This window comes from Chiloscyllium plagiosum, chromosome 9 (assembly GCF_004010195.1).
Source record: "Chiloscyllium plagiosum isolate BGI_BamShark_2017 chromosome 9, ASM401019v2, whole genome shotgun sequence".
In the NCBI taxonomy this organism is placed as follows: Eukaryota; Metazoa; Chordata; class Chondrichthyes; order Orectolobiformes; family Hemiscylliidae; genus Chiloscyllium; species Chiloscyllium plagiosum.
Genome location: NC_057718.1, coordinates 27,981,230 through 28,003,056, shown reverse-complemented (window position 1 = coordinate 28,003,056; position 21,827 = coordinate 27,981,230). Strand labels below are relative to the sequence as shown.

The following is a 21,827-nucleotide window of genomic DNA, read 5'->3' as shown; positions in this document are numbered from 1 at the left end:
GGACATGCATGTCCTGGGCGTCCTCCATTGGCAAACTCTAGCCACCTGACACGTGGAGAAAGAATGCCTCACCTCCAACCACATAGGTTCAATGTGATTTCACCAGTTTCGTAATCACTCCTCCCCCATGCCCCATTTATCTCAGCCCCATCGGGCCACCCCTTTATTCCTGATGAAGAGCTCATGCTCAAAACATTGACGCTCTTGCTCCTGGGATGCTGCCTGACCTGCTTTGCTTTTCCAGCACCACACTTTTCAACTCTGATCTCCAGCATCTGCAGGCCTTACTTTCTCCATAAGAATTAGAAAGCCACTAACTTAGGATTGAAAACAATGCAAGAGGAATTTATTTCTGCAAAATCGGAAACAGGCCAGGATAGATTTATTTGAAAACACATTTTGGACTGAAAGCCAAATGAGATGCATTCTGGGGCAGAAATTATTCAGCCAAGAAAAGCAACTTGCAAACTGTCAGTTAATGGCAAACAACAGCTTACAGAATGGCAGTCCATTTTCAATTATGTATCCTTCCTTCAAAATATCTGCATTCTATGATACTTGGAAGTAATTAAAATATTGCAACTGAACAAAGACTTTTTTTGACTCCATTAAGTTCATTTGCATATTTATAAAGCCACCTTCAGGACAGTTTACATTACTAATGTACTGTTCAAAGCATTAATTGATACAAATGATGTATTTTACTTCAAACAGAGCACAGGACCAGTAGAAATATTGCAGGATTCCATCAAAAACTAAACCCTCAAAAGAATAGAGAGAATCAGATTTGTAGGCCACAAGTCTCTGGTTTAATAACACTGAACAAAAGCATTACATAAACAGCTTTAATCATCTGTGTGCTATATAGAGCAAATGCATGCTCCCAACTTAGTTTCTGATTAGCTGATATAGGTGTTTAGTTGTATCCTAAACTCAACACTCCATAGTTACATACACTACTAGTTTTTTTGGAAGACCAAAAAAAATGACCATTTCATGGATTTCGATGTCCAAACATGATTTTTTCTTAAACTGAACTTTTCAGAATATGAAGACACTGGGACAGTCTAACATTGACTGACAGTTCTATATATTAAGATCAATTTTTTCAAACCCGACATAGAAAAACTGTTCCATAAGATAAAATTCATATTTATAAATCAGATATCTTTGCACCCAATTCCAACTGTGTTTCCTTCAACATTTCCTGCATTTCTATTGCAGATGTGTTAACCCTCAAAAGTGATGAGTTGAATCAATCGCCCATTTCCTGAAGCTTTTATATTTGCTTGGATTTTGAGACCCCATGTCTGATTTGATTAAGCGAGACATGAGAAGAATACAAGCACGCAACTTTCCAGCAATGGTAACTGGACAACAGAAGATGAACTGTCCAACTAATAGTTCCCATGTCGAGTCTCGGGGCACAGAATTCTATAACCTAAATAACACCAATGCACCAACAAGTTTTTGCCAAGATCAGATATTAAGCCAAGGGGCTTGAAATTCTGCATGACTGTAAAAAAAAATGCCAAATATTCAACTGAACTTGGATCATGCTTTTCCTCCTTCTTTTCATTTTTTGCAGACCACAGAAAAAAAACTACTCACACAAAACCTCACCAAAAAAGATAAGATTAAAAAAAAGTGAGGTATGATGAAAACACATTTAAACCTTTTGTGAAATAAAAAAATTGTTAATGATAAAGAATTTGCTTACCAGGAAGATCTTGTAATTTTCCTGACAGCCTTGCACGCTTAGCTCTATGACCAAAATGCTCAGAACTTGAAGTAGAAGCACCCTAAGAGATGGGAAAAAGATAATAACTCAGTTGCAGCGACAATTATACAAAGGTCTAGCATTTCCAAATTCAGTCCATATTCTACTCCCACAATTGAGAACAGCATTTTGTACTGTTTTACATTAAACACAAGGCCTCCGTATTTGCAAATTAAAATCTACACCCTACATAAGAATTTGTGGCTGAAAGAGTTATCAGACACTTAAGAATGCTCTGGTGTTATTAAGCTTACTTTTTTTCTTTGATTAAGAATTTTGCACTATTGGATGGGATAACAGAAAAAGCCAAATATCACTCAACATGGTGAAAGAATGACACCAACATGTCACCACCTCTCACCATGTACATGGCAGGTACTCATGCAACTCAGCCAACGTTGTCTATCCCATACATTGCAGGCAAGGATGCCCTGAGACATTGGTGAAACAGATGAACGGGTGAAACTGCACAATAATCAACAGACAGAAGTGTTCCTTCCCAGTTGGAGAACTCTTCAGCGTTCCGGGACATTCGACCTCGGACCTTCACGTGGCCTACACAATAAACCATGTTCCATCTGAGGCAGTGGTATTTCAGTGACAAATAAGCTCCCATCTGTAGTTGTCAAGGAACTTTATTAAATCCTAGACACTCGATTTACATTTCTGCATTTGTCTCAACAATCCATACTGAATAGGATGTAGTACTGGCAGGTGATTGGAGCAGCCGCTTTTTAAATTTCTTGCCCAGCTGCAATCAGTTTTTTTTTAAATATGAAGATTTGTCAAAAGATTAGAGCTCTAATTAGTGTTGAAACTTTGAAAATTCTTCAAACTAGAGTTTGTAGAGACTTTTTGAGGGTCCATTGTAAACGCGTATAGGGTAGAAGCAGGTAGGGAAAGAGTTAAGTTCTGAGTTTTGTGAAACAAGAGGTTCAGCTGAGCATGACTCAGATCAGATAAGAATGTACAGTTAACAATGGGTGCTGGAGGCCAGGGCAATGGGTTAACAAGGTGGAAAAACATTCATTATGTACAGCCATTTAACAATGTTGAAATCTTTCAGTATGTAAGGTCAATTTAACAAAGTGAAAAGTATTCATTATGTACAGCCAGTTAAGGTTAAGAACATTCATTGTTTAACAGCAGGTAGCTTAATCTCTATTATTGATACCCGCTGATTGTAACCATCACCCAATCAATATGTTGCCTTATCTGGATATTCCTCCCTGTAATTCAAGTACAATTATTAAACCTGGGTTTATAAAGAGTTTCATGACTGTTATTAACTAGACTATCATCAATTGTTGTAAAACTTCATCTGATTCACTAATGCATTTTAGGGAGGGAGATCCTGGTTTGAACTACATTGATTCCAGACCGGCAGCGATGAGGCTGACTGCTAATCTCCCTCTGAAATGACCTCCTTTCAGGGTATTTGAGGATGAGTAACAGGTGCTGGCCTTGTACCTGCACCTACATCCATGAAAGAACAAAAAGCATCTCAATCTTAACCTGCTCTGTTAAGTACTTCTCATCCTCCTGTCCTAAAGAAGACTCCCTCATATGAATGGTATTCCCCAATATCTGTATCTTGGCTTTACCATCTTTGTGAATCTTTTGTTTTAGCTCTTACCCTTTTTTTCGTAAATCTTTTTTGCAACATGAATATCAGAATCCTTCACCATGTTGGGACAGCATGGTGGCACAGTGGTTAGCACTGCTGCCTCACAGCATCAGAGACCCGGGTTCAATTCCCGCCTCCGGTGACACTCTGTGTGGAGTTTGCACGTTCTCCCAGTGTTTGTGTGGGTTTCCATCGGGTGCTCCGGTTTCCTCCCACAATCCAAAAATGTGCAGGTTAGGTCAATTGGCCACGCTAAACTGCCCGTAGTGTTAGGGTAGGGGAATGGGTCTGGGTGGGTTACGCTTCGGAGGGTCGGTGTGGACTTGTTGGGCCAAAGGGCCTGTTTCCACACAAAGTAATCTAATCTAATCTAATCAAAATGATTATATAATTAATTCATAAACTGCTGTTCGAGAGAGAAGACCGAGAACTCATGTCTCTGCACATGAACGATTGTTCTCTCTCCCTCCACGACCCGGAATAAAAATGAAGGTGGTAAAACTACTGTCTGAGTATTTTGCTTCAACTGAGGGGAGAAAACAGGACGACACCATAAAATAACATGTAATGACAGTGAGACAGTGTATTCACTTGATGAAGAACATGCAAGTCATTAGTATCAGGCTCATTGAACTGTTACGTCATTGTCAATGATCTCAGCAAAAGTGACTGCCCAACAGTCCCAAGAATACATCCTCATTCCTAAATATTTCAAATCCTCATAAATCCAATGGCTGATGGAGAGAGTGCTTCAATTGCCAGACAACAACTCCTCAATGCACCAAAATGTAAGCGATGTTTTTCTCTTTCTATTCTTTCCATTAAACCTAACGTTCCAGTGCGTTTACAAAAAGAAAGAGATCACCCGCAGCTGAGGTAAGAGTGCTCTGTAATATCAATTGCTACACAAATCTGACAGGATCACTAGTCTAACTTAGAGCTTTTTTGAGTATGTGCCTTAAATTGACATGATTAAGTAATGCTAAACATGGTGCTAAACATTTGCAGTCATCAACAACCATCCCACTTTATAATATCATGAGAAACAAGAACATGAGTAAGCTGTTCAGCCCCTTGAGCTTGCGCCACCATTGCTGATCCTCACTTTCAGTTTCTGGCATTCTACCCAGAATCCTTTATTCCCTTCCAGATCAAGAATCTTCTCTCAGCTGTAATTATGTACAGGGACTCTAACCCCACAACACCGTAGCAAGGAGTTCCGAAGACTTTCAACTCAGATAATGATCCTCCTCACCGCAATCTTAAATTGGCACCACTTTATTCTGAGATTATGTCCTCTGGTCCCAGACTCTCCCATAAGGGGAAACATTCTCTTGGCATTTATCTTGTCAAGCCCCTTAAGAATCCTAAATAAGTCTATGAGATTACTTCTCATTCTTCTCAACCCCAATGAGTAGAGCTCCAACTTGTTTAGCCTTCATGCAGAAGACAATCCCTCCATACCAGAGATCATCCTATTAACCTTCTCTGAACTGCCTCCAATTAAATTACGTATTTCCTTAAATAAGAGGACCATATCTGCTCACAGCGCTCCAGATGTGGGTCACTGACCTTACGATCGAGCGAAGGTAATTGAGGCAGTTGAAGATGGCTGGGCCAAGGACACTACTCTGAGAAACCCCTGCAGAAATCTCCTGGTGCTAAGACAACTGACCCCTAACTGCCATAATCATCTTTCTTCATGCCAGGTCTGACTCCAACCAGCGGAAAGATTTCCATCATTCCCATCAACTCAAATTTTGTGAGGGGTCCTTGAGCCTCACTTGATCAAAATGCAGTCTTGATGTCAAGGGTAGTTACTCAGTTCGCACCTCTGGAATTCCCCTCAACATCACATGTGGTGTACTACAACTCTTCATAGACATCAAAACAGCTGCCTTGACAAACCAACTTACTTAACAATTGCTCTCTTATAAATAAGATCTATAGGAACGGTACACTTCAGGTTAAAAACCAAGATCCTGTAGCAAGCTCACTTGTTTCATCTGGGAGTTACAAAACAGGCGACACTAAGTTTTAGATGCCTAGGCTAGCTGGTTCAAACAATATTCACATGACTAATTTTCTCCACTTCAAACATGATTTCCATTTGCTATAATATGCACCGTTTTGCCCTTACAAATCAAGCCAACTACAGTTGCGGGGGAAATACTATATATGAACAACAGTTGATGGCTGTTCAGCAACTTAAGCTGGAATGAATTCAGTTGCATGACCAATATTCAATTTAACTGTGCACCTGATAGTGAAATTTCAAATGCGCTTATAAGGAAGGTTTCTACGATCTCAATGCATTTAGCACACAAAAATCACCCCTAATGACTAACAGCTAGGTTGGTGGATCGTAAATTTGAATAGCCTACCAAAACTCGCAGTCCCAGGTTACATAAATAATAATGCTTTGGTCAGAACCAGAAGGCCTCCAAATGCTCCCTGCCCGATTCTACTTTCTACTGCGAGCGACGGTCCGAGGGAAAACAGCAAAGCGAAACAAAAAAAATAAAAGTAACCTAAAAATAAACACCTGTACAGCATAAGAGTTTTTTTTTCAAAAGACAGTTCTTAAACTCACCTTCAATGCTGGAGTACAACAGACATAGAAGACGACAAACCCTGAATTTGTTCCTTCGGGCCTACAAAATACTGACAGCATGAAACCGAAAATAAAACTTCAAATTCAGGAATTCTGTTGTAAATCTTAAAGTGCAAGTTTAGATTGTCTAACCCCTACCAGTCACTTCTCAACCTCATCACCCTGCCTGGACTGGTTTACACTCATCTGACAAAGAAATCATTTCCTGTAATTCTGTGGGTGGAAAACCTACAAAACATTAACTCTTTGCCTACTCTTAACGCTTACAGCCTTCAAATCTGAACACGCAGAGTTGAAACAAGGGCAAGATATTTACATTGGGACATCTAGCATCTGCTGTTGGTATTCTTCCCAATCAAGATGTGAAACGCAAAGACAGAATTGGTTGACAATGGCACATGTATTACATGTGAGAAAACAGCAACAACTCCTGCTGTCTTAAATGGATCTGGTATACACGTGACTCCAGACACACAGCAATATCCCTCGGGGCAATGCAGGACAGCAAAAAATGCTGGCCACGCCAGTGGCATCGCATGAATTAATTACTTTTAAAAATTACATCATATAGTGAGAAGCCTGAAAGATTTCTCTTTATATGCTCATTCTACTTCCCTCCCTAATTTTCTTTAATCCATCCAACCTTTAGCCAATTTGTTTTTCTGCAGTGAATTTCTACATGACAATTCCCCTTTCCAATCCCTGCACTGCTCTCATTTATGAGAAAAAAGGATCTGAATTATATACGAACATCATTTTGAGAGTTTGCATTTCAAAACAGTGGCACATCACATAACCTATTATGTCAGACAGTAACATAACCCAGTGAGATCTTTTGCTATTAATTGTGCGTCTTATGAACCTGCTCCACAGCTACCTGAAGGAGCAGCACTCCAAACACTAGTGCTTCCAAACAAACCTGTTGGACTGCAACCCGGTGTTGTGAGATTTTTAACTTTGTCCACCCCAGTCTAATACTGGCACCTCTACATCAAAACCCAAAGTGTTAGAGAATGGACTCCTGAACGTTAATGGACGGTTGGTGGGGTGGGGGGGAAAGAGGGAGGGAGGGAGAGAAAGAGGGGAGGGAGGGAAGGGGAAAAGGAGGAGAGTGAGAGAGAGGGGGGGGGGGGAAAGAGGTATGGTGAGGGAGAAAGAAAGGGAGAATGGGTTTGGGGGGCAGACAGTATCAGTCCAAGTTCCAAGGTTGGGGATGTTGTGTTTGGGGACATGGATGCGGAAAGTTGTGCACTCAATATTAGTTACCCAGAATTTACATAAGGTTGTTAATAGTTTAACATTTTCTGATAACTGTTTACTTAACTGCAGGGAACCCTCCAAACTCTTCAATTTAAACAGAAACTTTGGTGTAGGCGAATTGCCCATTGTAATCTTCAATTTCCTAGCCAGTTCCCTCAGTATCGATTATGTCTGAGATTCTGCAAGATCTCAATATGCATCACACATCTAGGCTGCAGAAATGACTAACTGCCGTTGCTGTGTTGCACCTGTTTTTTTCTTAGAAAAAGAAAAGGCAAAGTTGAGGGAAAGCAACTACCTCTAGAAAAATTTAGTTTGTGCAACATCCATACCGAGTATGTTTGGTAGATCGGTGTGCGACTGAGCTGTGGAAATCTAAGCTCTCCATTTTGGTTGATTGCATTTGAGAGTCAAGAACTGGACAGAATCAATAAAAGTCAAATTTAAGCGTTAGATGGAGAGGGATAATTTCTCTAGATTTGAGTATCCGTGACAGTGTGTATACTGAGAAATGGAATGAGAATTTATTTTGTTGTGATTATTACAATCTTTCAAGCTGTCAGTTTTATCAAGATAACTGTCTTTTTTCATTATCAACTGACAATGAACTTTTGTTTAAAAAACTCTATAGACTAATGCAACTATGTGTCAGTGAACGACCTCTGCATTTACTAAAACTTCAAAAAAGATCCTTTGAGCCAAGTTTCATTCTAGGATCCAGCAAGCACTATCATTTGAAATCATAAGTCGTGTCCATAAGTCACGAGCAGAGTACCAGGTCCTATTGGTACCAACAGTCATAATGTCCTGAAACCAATAGTATCAGGATTACTCTCAGTCCCATAGGCTGATGGCACAGAAATAGGGAAATGAGTGACTGAATACAAGCTATGTAGCTGGCATAATACGCTGGTTTTGTAGAAGATGGGACCTGCAGTAGCTGGACACCTGAACAGTTCCATGCTAAGTACCCACACAAGGAGATTTGTTCGTACTGCTAGGCAAGTTTAAAGTGGATTGATAGGATAATGGAAACTAGAGGGGAAATTCAGAGCAGGGAAAGGGAGGCTGAACTCAATGAGTGACACTGAAAGTCAGAGGCAGGTTAAAAATTGTACAGCACAGACAACAGCAGCACTAAGTTATATATACAAATAAGTATTATAACAAATAAAAACAAGACACATGCCAGCAAAACATAGGAAAATCTAGAAAATCACAGGGTCTATAATCAGTAAAACGTGATGGCAGGTGTCATCAACAGGACAATCAAACAGCACCTGCTCAGACACTCAGTTTGAGTTACATCAACCCTGACCTCATTACAAGCTTGATTTAAACAATGGCTCCTTCATGCTACACTCTATTAAATTCCATTGATGTCAAGCGCAGTTACTCTCACTTCACCTTTGGAATTCAGCTCTTAGGGAAGAAAACCTACTGTCCTTACTTGGCCTGCACTACCTGTAACTTCAGACCCATCACAAAGTGGTTGACTTTTAACTACCTTCTGAAATGGACTAGTCAGCCATTCAGTTCTATTAATTGCTACAAAGTTTGGAAGAATGAAACGAAACCTGGATGGACCTCCTGGTATCAACCCAGACACCAGAAACAACCATGACAAAATCAGCCCTGACGTCCCTGCAAAGTCTAAAGTTCCTCAGGGTAGGATCATTGGCCAAATACCTTCAGCTACTTCAATGACTTTCTGTCCATTATAAAAGCCATAAGTGCACGTGTTCACCAATGCCTGCACAACGTGCAACACCATTCATAACTCCTCAGATAGGGAAGTAGTCCATGTCCTAATGCAGCAAAAGCTGGACAGTATCCAGTCTTGGGCTGACAATTGGAAAGTAACATTCATGCTACACAACGGCTAGACAATCTAGCCACTACCCCATTCAATAGCATTACCACCACTGAATCTCCCACTATCAACACTCTGGGGTTTACCACTGACAAGGACCTGAACTGGATTAGCCATATAAATAGAGTAGCCACAAGAGCAGCCAGCAATGAGAAATACTGCATCAAGTAACTCACCTCCTGACATCCAAAAACCAGTCCACCATCTATAGGGCACAAGTCAGGAGTGTAATGAAATAATCCCTACATTACTGGATGAGTGCAGCTCCATTTTTAGTCAAGCAGCTTGACACTATCCAGAACAAAGCAGTTCCCTTGACTGACACCATATCCACAAACATTCACTCCCTCCAGCACTGACTCAACAGCAGTACATACGATCTACAAGATGCACTGCAGAAACACAGCAAGGCTCCTTAGACAGCACCTTCCAAACATACAACCATTACCATCTAGAAGGGCAGCAGATAAATAGGAAGACCACCACCAACAATCTCTCCTCCAAGCCACTCACCATCCTGGACTTGGAAGAGATGGGGGCAGAATTAGGCCATTCGGCCCCCCAAGTCTGTTATACCATTCAGTAAAGACTGATTTGTTTCTCAACTCCATTCCCCTGCCTTCTCCCTGTAACCCTTGATCCTCTTACTAATCAAGAACCTATGAATTAGCTTCCAAAGCCTTCTGTCATAATGAGTTCCACTGATTCATCACCTTCTGGCTGAATAAATTCCTCACCTCAGTTCAAAAGGGTTATCCCTTCACTCTGAGGCTGTGCCCTTGGTCCCAGTCTCTCTCATTCATTGAAACATCTTCTCTACATACACTCTAACCAGGCCTCTCAGTATTCTCAGTTTCAAACAAATGTCACCCCATCCTTCTGAATTCCATTGAATACAGACTCAAAGTTCTCATACAACAAGTCTTTCATCCCCAGGATTATTCACATAAATCTCCTCTGTAGCCCCTCTAATGCCAGTACTTCTTTCCTTAGATACAGGGCCCAAAACTGCTCTCAAAATTCCAAATACAGTCTGACCAGAGCCTTCTATTGCCTCACCACCTGTTTTACCTGTACATTAACCTTAAGAGAATCTTGAACTAGAACTCCCAAGTCTCTTTGTGCTTCTGATTTCCAAAGTCTTTCCTGATTTAGAAAAATACTCTACACCTCTATTCTTCCATCTGCCACTTCTTGCCCATTTTCCTAGCCTGCCCAAATTCTTCTGCAGCCTCCCCACTTCTGCAACACTATCTGTCCCTCCATCTATCTGTCATCTGTAAACCTGGCAACAATGCCCTCAGTTCCTTTGTCAGATCGTTAATGTATAATGTGAATATTGGTGTTCCTGAGTCAAATTCCTCCAATTCCCTCCTTCCTAGCATTGTCAATTTACCTATAGCACAAGGACTGCTTTTGCTCAAGAAGGCAGTTCACCACCACCTTCTCAACAACAACTCAGGACTGGCAATAAATGCTGACCAAGCCAACGACCACAAGTCCCACAAGTTTGGGGGAAAAAAAAATCAATACTATCACAGAAATTTGACTTCATTCGAAGCGAAGATGGTTACCATCTCTGGATATACGAATTTTAGGCAAGATAGAGAAGGGAATAAAAAAAGTTTAGCATTATGTTCTCAAGAATCATTTATAACTGTGAGGAGGGATGTTAAACTAAATGAAGTATCAAAGGAGACCATAAATAACAAAGGACAGCCACACATTGGTGTGAGTGCACAAGAGACCCTCAAATACTGAGAGAGCTGGAGGATTAAATGTGTAAACAAACCTGAGTGCAGATGAAAAGGCAACAATAGTCAGGGGACTTCAGCTACACAAATATCAACCAAGAGGACACAAATAGTGTGAAAGGCACAAAATTCTTGAATCGCTCTCAAGACAGCCATTAGCACAATGACAGAAACGTGTGCTAGGTTTAGCCTCGGTCTCACCCCGCCGTTCTCCCCCAACTCCCCCATGCCGATCTGATATCCCAACCCACTCTAGTCCCACCTGCCAGCATCAAGCCCAAATCCCTCCAAACCCTTCCTATTCATATGCCTATCCAGATGCCTTTTATATGCTGTAATTGTACCAGCCTCTACCACTTCCTCTGGCACTCCACACACGCACCTCTGTGTGAAAATGTTACCCCTTAGGTCTATTTTATATCTTTCCCCTCTCACTGCAAATCTGTGTCCTCTAATTTTAGACAAGCCCACCCCTCCCCCCACCTCAGGGAAAAGACTTGTCCATTTACTCTACCCATGCCCCTCAATTTTATAAACCTCTATAAGGTCATCCCTCAGCCTCCGACGGTCGATGGAAAACAGCCCCAGCCTGTTCAGCCTCACCCTATCGCTCAAATCCTCCAACCCTGGCAATATCCTTGTAAATCTTTACGCAATATTCGAAAAGTAGCCTAACAAATGTCCTGTACAGCTGCAACATGACCTCCCAACTCCTGTACTCATACTCTGACTGATAAAGGAAAGCATACCAAACGCCTTCTTCACGATCTTATCTACCTGCAACTCCACTTTCAAGGAGCTATGAACCTGCACTCCAAGGTCACTTTGTACAGCAATACTCCCTAGGACCTTACCATTAAATGTATAAGTCCTGCTAAGATTTGCCTTCCCAAAATGCAATACCTCACATTTATCTAAATTAAACTCCATCTGTCACTCAGCCCATTCGCTCATCTAATCAAGATCCCGTTGTACTCAAAGGTAACCTTCTTCGTGCCCACTATATTTCCAATTTGCCTTCCAGATATCTGAGATCTCCTTACGTAATTGCCTCTCAAATTCCTGCCTGTAATACAACCCCAAAAGGTGATCGCCCCTTCCTTATTTCTCAGTTTCCCCCAAACGACTTCACTATGTACTCCCAGGAATAATCCTCCTCAAGCACAACAGTAATGTTACCCCTAACCAAAAGCACTATTCCTCCTCCTCTCTTGTTCCTCCCCACCTCCTCTTATAGCATCTGTACCCAGGAACATTAAGCAGCCAGTTCTGCCCCTCCCTGAGCCACATTTCTCTAACGGCTAGAATATCCTAATCCCATGATGCCAACCATGCCCCGAGTTCATCTGTCTTACCTGTCAGGCCTCTTGCACTGAAATAAATGCAGTTTAATTTATCAGTTTCACTTCATTCTCTGTCTTGCTCCAACATGCCCTTATCTGACTAGCTCCTCACCTCAACTGTACCAGCCTCAGATGTACCATCATGAACAATGATCTCCTGCTAGTAACTCTCCCCTCTCATAATATTCTGCACATACCAGAGACATGCCTGACTCTGGCACTGAGACATGAAAGGGTTAATTTGTTCTGCTGACATGTAAGAAATCGAATGTCCTGGGGGTGGCGTTTTTCAGTCTTGCAGGCAGAATGTGACAATCTAATCATACTCTGTAAATACTGCTTTAAGGAATAAGTTAATCTCTCACTGCTTTAAGGAATAACCTAATCACTTTACATTGTTTTTGGGTGGCATGTGACTATGGAGGAACGGCAGGGGTTGTGCCTTGCACGCATCACGGACTGTGATGTAAAATCCTATATAAAGGGTGAATGGTTCCCTTATTCAGAGAGCCTCGCTTGACATGCTCCACAAGCATCGCAAAGAGCACTGTGATCCTCCAAAAGCTTGTGCTTGCTGAAATAAATCATGACTGTTCACAGAAGCTGGCGTATTGTAGTTGCATCAAGCATGTAACAATCTAAAGAAGGGAACCTAACATTTGGCAATGAGACTGGTATTCCACATAAGCAGACTGAATAAGTGATCGCCTGTGTGACGGTAACGTGAGACAGATGGGCTCACAAGCTAAGATTTACCTTGATCTCTCTCACTAACCTATCACTCAGTCGACCCCTCATCCCAGAGGACTCTGTAGTGACAGAATCTCGGAGATAACTTATGCCAACCAGTTTGTCCCAGTGAGGGAATTTGGAGGTTAGAATTCTCAGAACTATAAGTTATTGGAAAGGGAGGTTACAGACTCACTGAAATTCGGAGGCTAGGGTCGACTAATAGTGGGATTTGAGGCCCCGGAACATGGCACATAAGGTACAGGATAACTACTGTGTCTGTCTCGATCACTGCTTTAGGCCGGTTATTGGGAAATCCCCCACGCAAAGGTCAGAACTCTGAAGTGGATGTGGAGACTGAGGACACTGGATTAGTATACAGGGATAAGTCAGGAAGTTGAGACTTTAAAAAGGGACAGATGCTGGATAAGTCAGGTGTCGGAACCCCTTTTCATCTGTTATGCCAGGATGACCCCAAAAATTAGGAATGGTTCAGGCACCTGTCAGGATGTTTAAATCAAAAATTGGGAAATGAAATTTGGCCGATAGGAAGACTTTGGGACATCGATAAATGTTTAAAAGCAGAGGAGGCAATTTGGAAAAGGAATACGGGGACTAAGTGGAAAACTTTAATGTCTGCGTGGAGGAAGACTGCTGAGGAAATAACGAATAAATCAAAACAGGCCAGCTGGTAGAATAACGCACGTCAAAGAGGGATTAGAGTGTGCGATCATGAGGGAAACCCCAAGCCTTGGGAGATGCTGAAGAGTTAGTGTTAGGATTATGATATGAGTAGAGAAAAACAGGAAAAACAGAGGCAAAATAAGGAATCAGGGTTGAAACGCCAAGCCAGACTATCAGGTGGGAATAAAATGGGAGGTACCTCCTGACATGTCTAGTCTGCCAATCATGTTTCAAAATATTGACACCGATGACCAGCTATGGTCACAACGTGGATTTTTTGACCTCCTCAGGGACACCTATTCTGAACTCACTACATGTCCAAAATCATCTCAAAGCCATCCTCCTCCTCAAGTAATTTTCCATAATCAAATGTGCTGCCCATGTAATGGACAATACGGACATCAGCACTGGCAATGCCTGAGCTGGTCGAGCTGCCAAAGACCGCAATTTTATTGTGTTCTCTATGAATCGGCAGATGCTGAATCGATCACCTGCCTCGAAAACAACAGGCATACCAGACATGTCACTATGCAGCGTTTACAGGGGGATGCCCCGACCCAGAGAAATTGCACACTCAGCACCAAGTCACATTCCTCGGAACCTTGCTCAGTGCTTCTGATAGACAATTGACCCCGGAACATATCACACCCATTCTGGCAACCGCTCCTGCTCTCCCAGCACCAGCACCGCCTGCCCGGAGTAGGGGGACACAACGGATTCAATCAGCTCCCAGTCATGAGCAGGAAGAAAGTGATGAAGCTAACAACAGTGAAGAGAAGGTCCGTATGTTTTTTGTCAGAAGCCTTCCAATGGATATTAAACCACGTGAGCGTTACCTGCTCTTTTAAACATTTAAGGGATATGAAGGTTCACTGATCAAGCTACCATCAAAACAGCCAGTTGGCTTTGTTACATTTGACAGCAGAGCGGGAGTAGAACCAATAAAGAATGCATTAAACGGCATTCAATTTGATCCTGAAAATTCTCAGACTCTCCCATTTGGAATTTGCAACAGTAAACACAAAGATGGTGAAAAGCAAACTGATGGCTAAACCTAACCCCACAAATATGCACTCTGCCTTGGGAGCACACTTCATTGCACAAGACCCCTATGATCTTGCAGGAACAGCACTGATCCCTACATCTCCAGGAGGCCTGGGCTGTACACATCAGAATTGACCAGAGCCAGACTGAATTTTGTTTTCAAGTTGAACTTTACTGAAGGAGACTTTGGTAACTGGCTTGCTTCCACACAACCTGGAGGGGAATGCAGTGGTCATGGGGATCTGTGGATTTAAGAACTTTACTGGTGAACACTTTTTTCCCACATGGGAGGATCCTGGGGATCCTAATTATTGCATGGACTAGAAACTCTTGTTGTTATAATCATTGTATGTTGTGTGTCAATAACTTGCTTAAATACTGGCTGACAGATGCTTAAGAATAAACTGGTAGCGTCTTTGTGTCAGTTATCATGGAATGATAAAAGGAGGGATTGAGATGGTAAAAGGGTTCATTTGTTCTGCTGACATGTAAGAAATTGGATGTCCTGGGGTGGGGTGTTTTACTAATCACACTCTGTAAATATTGTTTTGAAGAATAATCTAATCACTTTACATTGTTTTTGGGTGGCATGTGACTGTGGGGGAGTGGCAGGGGGTTGTGTCTTGCATACATGACTGACTGCGATGTAAAACTCTGTACAAAGGGAGAACAGTTCCCTTGTTCAGAGAGCCTCGCTTGACACATTCCACAAGCATCACAAAGTGTGTTAAGTGACCCTCCAAAAGCCTGTACTTGCTCAAGTAAATTGTGGCTGTTCACGCAAGTTGATGTAATGCAGTTGCATCAAGCATGTAATAATCTCAAGGAGGAAGCTAACAGCACCAGAGAGGCAACATATCATCCTGATGTCTTGCTCATGGCTGCTTGGAACCCAACATATCCCTCATTACAGTAGAGCCAGTTATGGTACTAGAAACCTGTCTATCAGTATAATACTCCCTTGAGAGGCCACCTGCTCCAAGAGCAACCAAATGGCATAACTGTTTGAGATGGGGATAGCCACAGGAGATTTCTATACTACCTGACAACCTCTCCTTATCAGTCAACCATGTACCCGACTCTATCTGTGGTGTCTCCACCTTCCTGAAACTACCATTGAGCACACTCCCTTGCTCTTGTAAACTCATCGCCACTAACTCCCACTCCAAACATTCTATGCAATCTGATAGGATTCACAACCAAACACACATCCTGCAGGGACTTTCCCTCCAAGGACCTTCAAAATTTCTCTGATCTCCAACATCTGACAGGAAGAGCAGACCACCCTACTAAAAGTCATGTCTGCCCTTTTAACAATCTAAGACTCAGAAGTTACCTAAAATCAACATGTTTTGCTCAAAATGCAGTATTAGCCCAGTCTTATTCCTCAAAAACACTGTTCCAGGATAACTCAATATCGATGCTTATTACTAAAAGTTAATTAAGAGACAGATCACAGTATAAATATAAAAAAGTCCTCACTTCACGATTATAAACTTACCAAAAAAGAAAGTTTAAGATTATGTGCCTCTTCACATTTAAAGTACAGTCAACTTTTCCACAACAACATACCATGAAAATTTCTCTTTTGTTTATGTAATGGCCAGAAGACAACAAAAACAACTCATTTCCTGCTAAAATTACCCAAGAAAATTGCTCTTTTAAACAGCTTTTTAAAAAATTAAAGGGTAACATGCAGTTTTGGCAGTTAAAACACTTTCATAGTGGAAGACCTGCTCATTTCGACCTCATGCAGGTTTTTCATTACCTTTATTCTTTCATTAAATTTGCCTTGGAGCTGTGAACTGGGAATGGTGAGCTAAAGATAATTTGTGGACATTGTGGTAAGGAAAGGAACAGACCAAACTAGGTTTTGTTTGAGAGGACAGGGGAGGAGGTTAATTACAGGCTGATTTTTGTTTAAAGAGTTCCTAAAGGCACAGCAACCTCTGGCAGGACACTTCAGATGTATAAAGTATTTTCTTACTGTTTTTGGTTCTTTAAATCACTAAATCTGTCTCATCTGATTCTTGATCTTTCCACCAATTCTAAGTTTCTAGCCATCACACCCATACTCATGATTCTGACAACCAGTACCAAATCTCCTCAACTTCTCTTGCCTATGGAGTATAATCCCAGCTTCTCCAATGCATCCTCAGGAAAAATGTTGTGTTTAAATAGACAGAAGTCAGTTATTAACTAGGTCAGTACCTGGAAATTGATTCCAAGACCATATTTTCAAGCAAACAGTAAGTACTGAACGATAATCGAGATCTCGGGAAAAGATAATCAGAAGTTGCCTTTTTTGCACTTTTTCTGTGATGAGGAGTTTGGCTGCTGACGACACAGCATAATGATTTGAAAGCTCCCTGTCTCAATAGCTTTCTACTCTTTCAGTCTTCCAAAAGCTAAATATTACAACATTTACCCAAGTAAACTGAAATGGTGCCCTGATCGACATTTCCAGAAAATCATGCTACTATTTAAGAAATCTGGCCAGTTTTATTATTTTCTATTGTTTATCCCTTGCTTGTCTCTCAGTCAAGAGAGAATGGGGGCTGAAAACAAATGTTTCGGATTTGAGGAATAGACATTCATTAGATTACCTTGTCTTTTTTCTCTTCTAAAGAGATTGCCTATTTAATAAATTATTAATTTTTTTATTTGAGATATAAACCAGGGTCTGGAATTAAATATTGTCCAAGTCTGGGATTGGTTATTCAAAATAACGATTGTTGCAACTATTGAAGGTCTTCAAAGGATTTAATTTTACTGTGTTGTGAACAGAGAGGTAAAAAAAGCTGTTTGAATCAGCTGTCTATCTGTGTGTCATACCAGGTTATGCCCACTGAACCTTCCCATTGTCTTAAAATGCATTTAACTGTATGGAGATCAGTGTAGAACTTAATCAGTCAGGACAAAAGAGAACTCAAAATCAAAAACACTGCTTTTATTGATAAAGTGATTTGATCCTGAGATATACACTTTCAGTAATTGTAATTACTTGCAGAAATAAAGTTCTTGGAAATTTACTTTTTTTTTTAAAATCTACTGCATGTTGTTCATATCTTCATTGTAAGCAACACAATATTAAACGCATCTCATGAAATGATAAATGATCACTCTTAAATTTCACATGGTGGCAGCAATACATGTGTTTTCTTTCCAAACCACAGTTCCCTTTTTCTCATGCGGCTTTAGAAAATCCTGAATAGGCAGAGTCTAATGTCCTAATTACAACAGAGATGAGTACATGGGATTGCAAATAAGTCGCACAGCCTTATAGCATGCATTTTAAAAGACTTGGAGCACATATATTCTGTTTTTCATTATCTTCAAAAATTGTATCAACATGCCCTACAAGCAATTAACAGGTACAGTTTCAATGATATCCTCGTAGATAGTTAAAATAGCGCATGCTACAGAACAGAACAGAAAATTAACCTCATGAATTCAGACACACAAGTGTACCAACCTCTATTTATGATCTTACTATTTTTAGAAACGGAGAGATTTTTGACATTTGCAGAAATTAAGGTTCACAGCCATGTTTAGATCAGTCATCTTTCCACAAGTTAAGAGACTTCACAAAAATCTCCCTCCGTAAATCATCATCATCCAAACCATCATTTCCATATTTTTCCCCAAAATAAGCCAAAGTAACCTGCAGCCTCTTGGGGTAAACAAGACAGGCTCACATCAACTTAAGAAAAAACACATCTGAATGAATGTTACATTAACAATGTGCTGTCATAGAATAGTACTGTTACTTGTGTGGGTTTTCCCCATGGTAGCTCCTATCTGGATATAGTTCAACTTCTAATAGACAACAAATTATTGCTGCTGCAACTTAAAGTTACAAGGCATTGCCCTGTTAAAGAGCATCGCCTTGGTTCAAATAAACTATGTGATCATCAATCCACACAACAGGCCACATTATGTAATAGCATTGCCATTAATAGGAAGGTAGCAATATCATGAAAAAGCCAAGATAAAATACACATATGTAATATAAATCCTCAATTCACACAGTCAAATTACATGCTCCTAAAATTTAAGTGCAAATGTTAGTTTATTTGTCACGTAGCATTGTACTATGTCCCAAGCTTTTAAAGATTGAAGGAAATATGTTTCCAGTTAAACACTAAGAATTTGATCACAGCATAAAAAAGGTTCAAGACTTAGAGGTTTATAAAATCATGACAGGTATAGGATGGTGAATTGCAAGTGTCTTTTCCCTAGGGTGGGGTATTTCAAGACTCGGGGACATATGTTAAGGTGAGAGGAGAAAATTTTTAAAAAGACGTGAGGAGCAACTTTTTTTCTTAAACAATAGAGTGGTTCATATGTGGAATTAACTTCCAGGGGAAGTGGTGGATGCATCTACAGTTACAACATTTAAAAGACATTTGGATAAGTGCATGGATAAAAATGTTTGGAAAGCCAAGTGCAGGTAAGTGGAACTACCTTACTTTGGGATTATGCTCGGCATGGACTGGTTAGACCAAAGGGTCTGCTTCAATGCTGTATGAGTCTATGACATAGCCATTATCTTGCTACTCACAAGTAATCTATCCCGCAAAATGGCTTAAATATAACAATTTTTAATAAGGCATCTAGGTTGCAAAATCACATACAGTTGCATTACCAGAACAAGAAATGAAAGCGATTTCCAAACAAATTATAACAGTTAAAAATGACAAACTCACAACTGGGTCACAGTGAGCGTGATCTGGCCCTGTTTTCCTGTGTCAAAACTCTGCTACTAGAATGTGAATATAACCTTCCGCTTTTCCTTGCAAACATCTTTATCTCTTCTTCCATCTCCTAAATAGAAGTTGTTCATGTCCTTTGTTGAAGATGATCATACCTCAACTCCACTGTTCATGAAACCGGAGATTCTCAAAGTACCCACTATAATCACATGAATCAGTACTTTTATCCTCTTTTTCACTCATCTTCCATCCTGTCTTTCCTAAGCCAACCAAAGTCTTGCTCTCAAGCCTTTTTTTAAAATTTATTCATTTTGTGGAATATGGGCATCACTAGCTGGCCAACATTTATTGCCCATCCTTAAGGTGGTAGTGGTGGTGAGCTGCCTTGTGGAACCACTGCAGTCCACCAATTGAAGGTTGACCCCCAACGCCATGAGGGAGGGAATGCCAGGATTTTGACCAGCGACAGTGAAATAACGGTGATAAATGTTCAAGTAAGAAAGGTGAGTGACTTTGAGAGGAACTTGAAAAAGTGGTGGTGTTCCCATACGTCTGCTGCCCTTGTCCCTCTAGATGGAAGTGGATTTGGAAAGTGCTGCCTGAGGATCTCTGGTGAATTTCTGCAGTGCATCTCTTAGATAGTACACACGGCTGCTGAGCGTCAGTGGTGGAGGGAGTGGACGCTTGCGCCAATCAAGCAGGTTGCTTTGTCCTGGATGGTGTCAAGCTTCTTTGAATGTTATTGGGGCTGCACTCATCCAGGCAAGTAGGGAGGATTCCATCACACTCCTGACTGGTGCCTGGTGGATGATGGACAGGCTTTCGGGAGTCAGAAGACTAGTTCTTGCCACAATATGCCTAGCCTTGGTCTTGCTCCTGTAGCCACTGCAATTACGTGGTCAGCCCAGCTGGTCTATTACCACAAACTGCTCAGATCACCTTTACGCCATTCTAACTGGCATTGCGAACTTCTCTCTCTCTCTCTTTCTTCAGGCACTGCATCACTTTTAAATTCTTCATTATTGCCCCATCAAAAAAGGAACATTGACCTTTCTGCCCTTACAAATACTAACTCATTTCAAACCTCCTGTACCTCTCAAGTCTTGGGCATTATGTTTCCTTTCAAACTTAACACTCTTGCTTTGCAACTTCTGGATGTGAACTCCCCCAACCACATTTCTGCCCATCACAACACTTGAATCTCAAAATGCATAAAATTATATTTTCAGTATCTCCTCCTCTTTTTGTAGCCTTTGATGAGATCATCCTCCTCACAACTTTTACTTCATTATCCATCCCACTGTGTAGACACATTGCTTTTTTGCGACCGAGCTTTTGCTAGAGGGATCACCTGGCTCAATGAGTTGCCTCCATTCACACATTGTCTCTTCTAGATCCAACCTTAGCCCTCTATTTTGTATCTACTTGTTACAGTTGTGATAACAGGTTCCATAAGATGGTAATAGCCACCTCTATCTCTTCACAGCTTTGCAACCTGTTAGTCTTTTAATTCAATATCCAATCCCAGTTGAGTCATAAGATTCCCCCATCTGATCATTTGATTGATCAAACCCATTATTCATTACACATTCCTCAATAGTCCTGGTCCTACATTGACCATCTGTCCACTTATGCCCCAGAACATTAAAATAGTCATTCATGTGCATAATTCCCTCTATCAACAACAACCCATCCCAACTCAGTAATTACTTCTACCTTTGCGGTAAAAAGTGTTTATATATGGCACAAAAACCAAATTTCAAAGTCGCTGAGAAGAGAGATATGTTGTCAAAAGATTTTCATCTTGCACACAAGAATTGCAAATTTCAAACTACAATTAATTACACCACATGCTCAGGTTCCACTAAGTACTTTAGTATTTAATTCTCTTTCAAACATAATATTGAGATTCCCCAAAGATCTGTACATCAAGAATCCCAAAAGGTCCAGTAGTTATAGCATGCATTAAACATTAGTCTTCTACTGGAGAACAAGATAGTGAAATGCCCCTTTACAGAAGGAAGTGACTTAAAGTGCTGCACCTAAGACTATCAGACAAAATGCAGAGTTATAAAGCGTGATGAAAAAACATCTGTATTCACTCAGTTTAGACCTCTTGCACATTTCCAATTTATCAATATGACAATGACAGTCATGCCTTTAATTGAATAGGCTCTAAACTCTAGTGTTCCGTTCTTTAATGTCTTGGCCTCACTACCTCTCCCTTTATGACATTCCTTGAATTCCAAGCCCTACTTTAATGTTTCTTTAAGTAGATTTTTAAATCCTATTATTTCACTCTGGCTCACAAATGTTGCTGGACAATACTGCTGCGAAGAGCTTTGGGATATATGAAAGCAAACTGTTGTACAGCATGATTCAACATTGAAATGCAAGCACCAGT

General features: G+C 40.8%; 1 protein-coding gene across 2 annotated transcripts in view; it reads right to left on the bottom strand.

Moving 5' to 3' along the window:
* Positions 1–21,827, bottom strand: part of fbxo11b (F-box protein 11b) — a 153,951-nt gene that overhangs the window by 70,864 nt on the left and 61,260 nt on the right. For both annotated transcript variants that reach the window (XM_043695619.1, XM_043695620.1), the window contains one exon: positions 1,721–1,802. In XM_043695619.1, the coding sequence (XP_043551554.1) occupies positions 1,721–1,802 (82 nt within the window). The remainder of the gene's footprint in view (positions 1–1,720; positions 1,803–21,827) is intronic.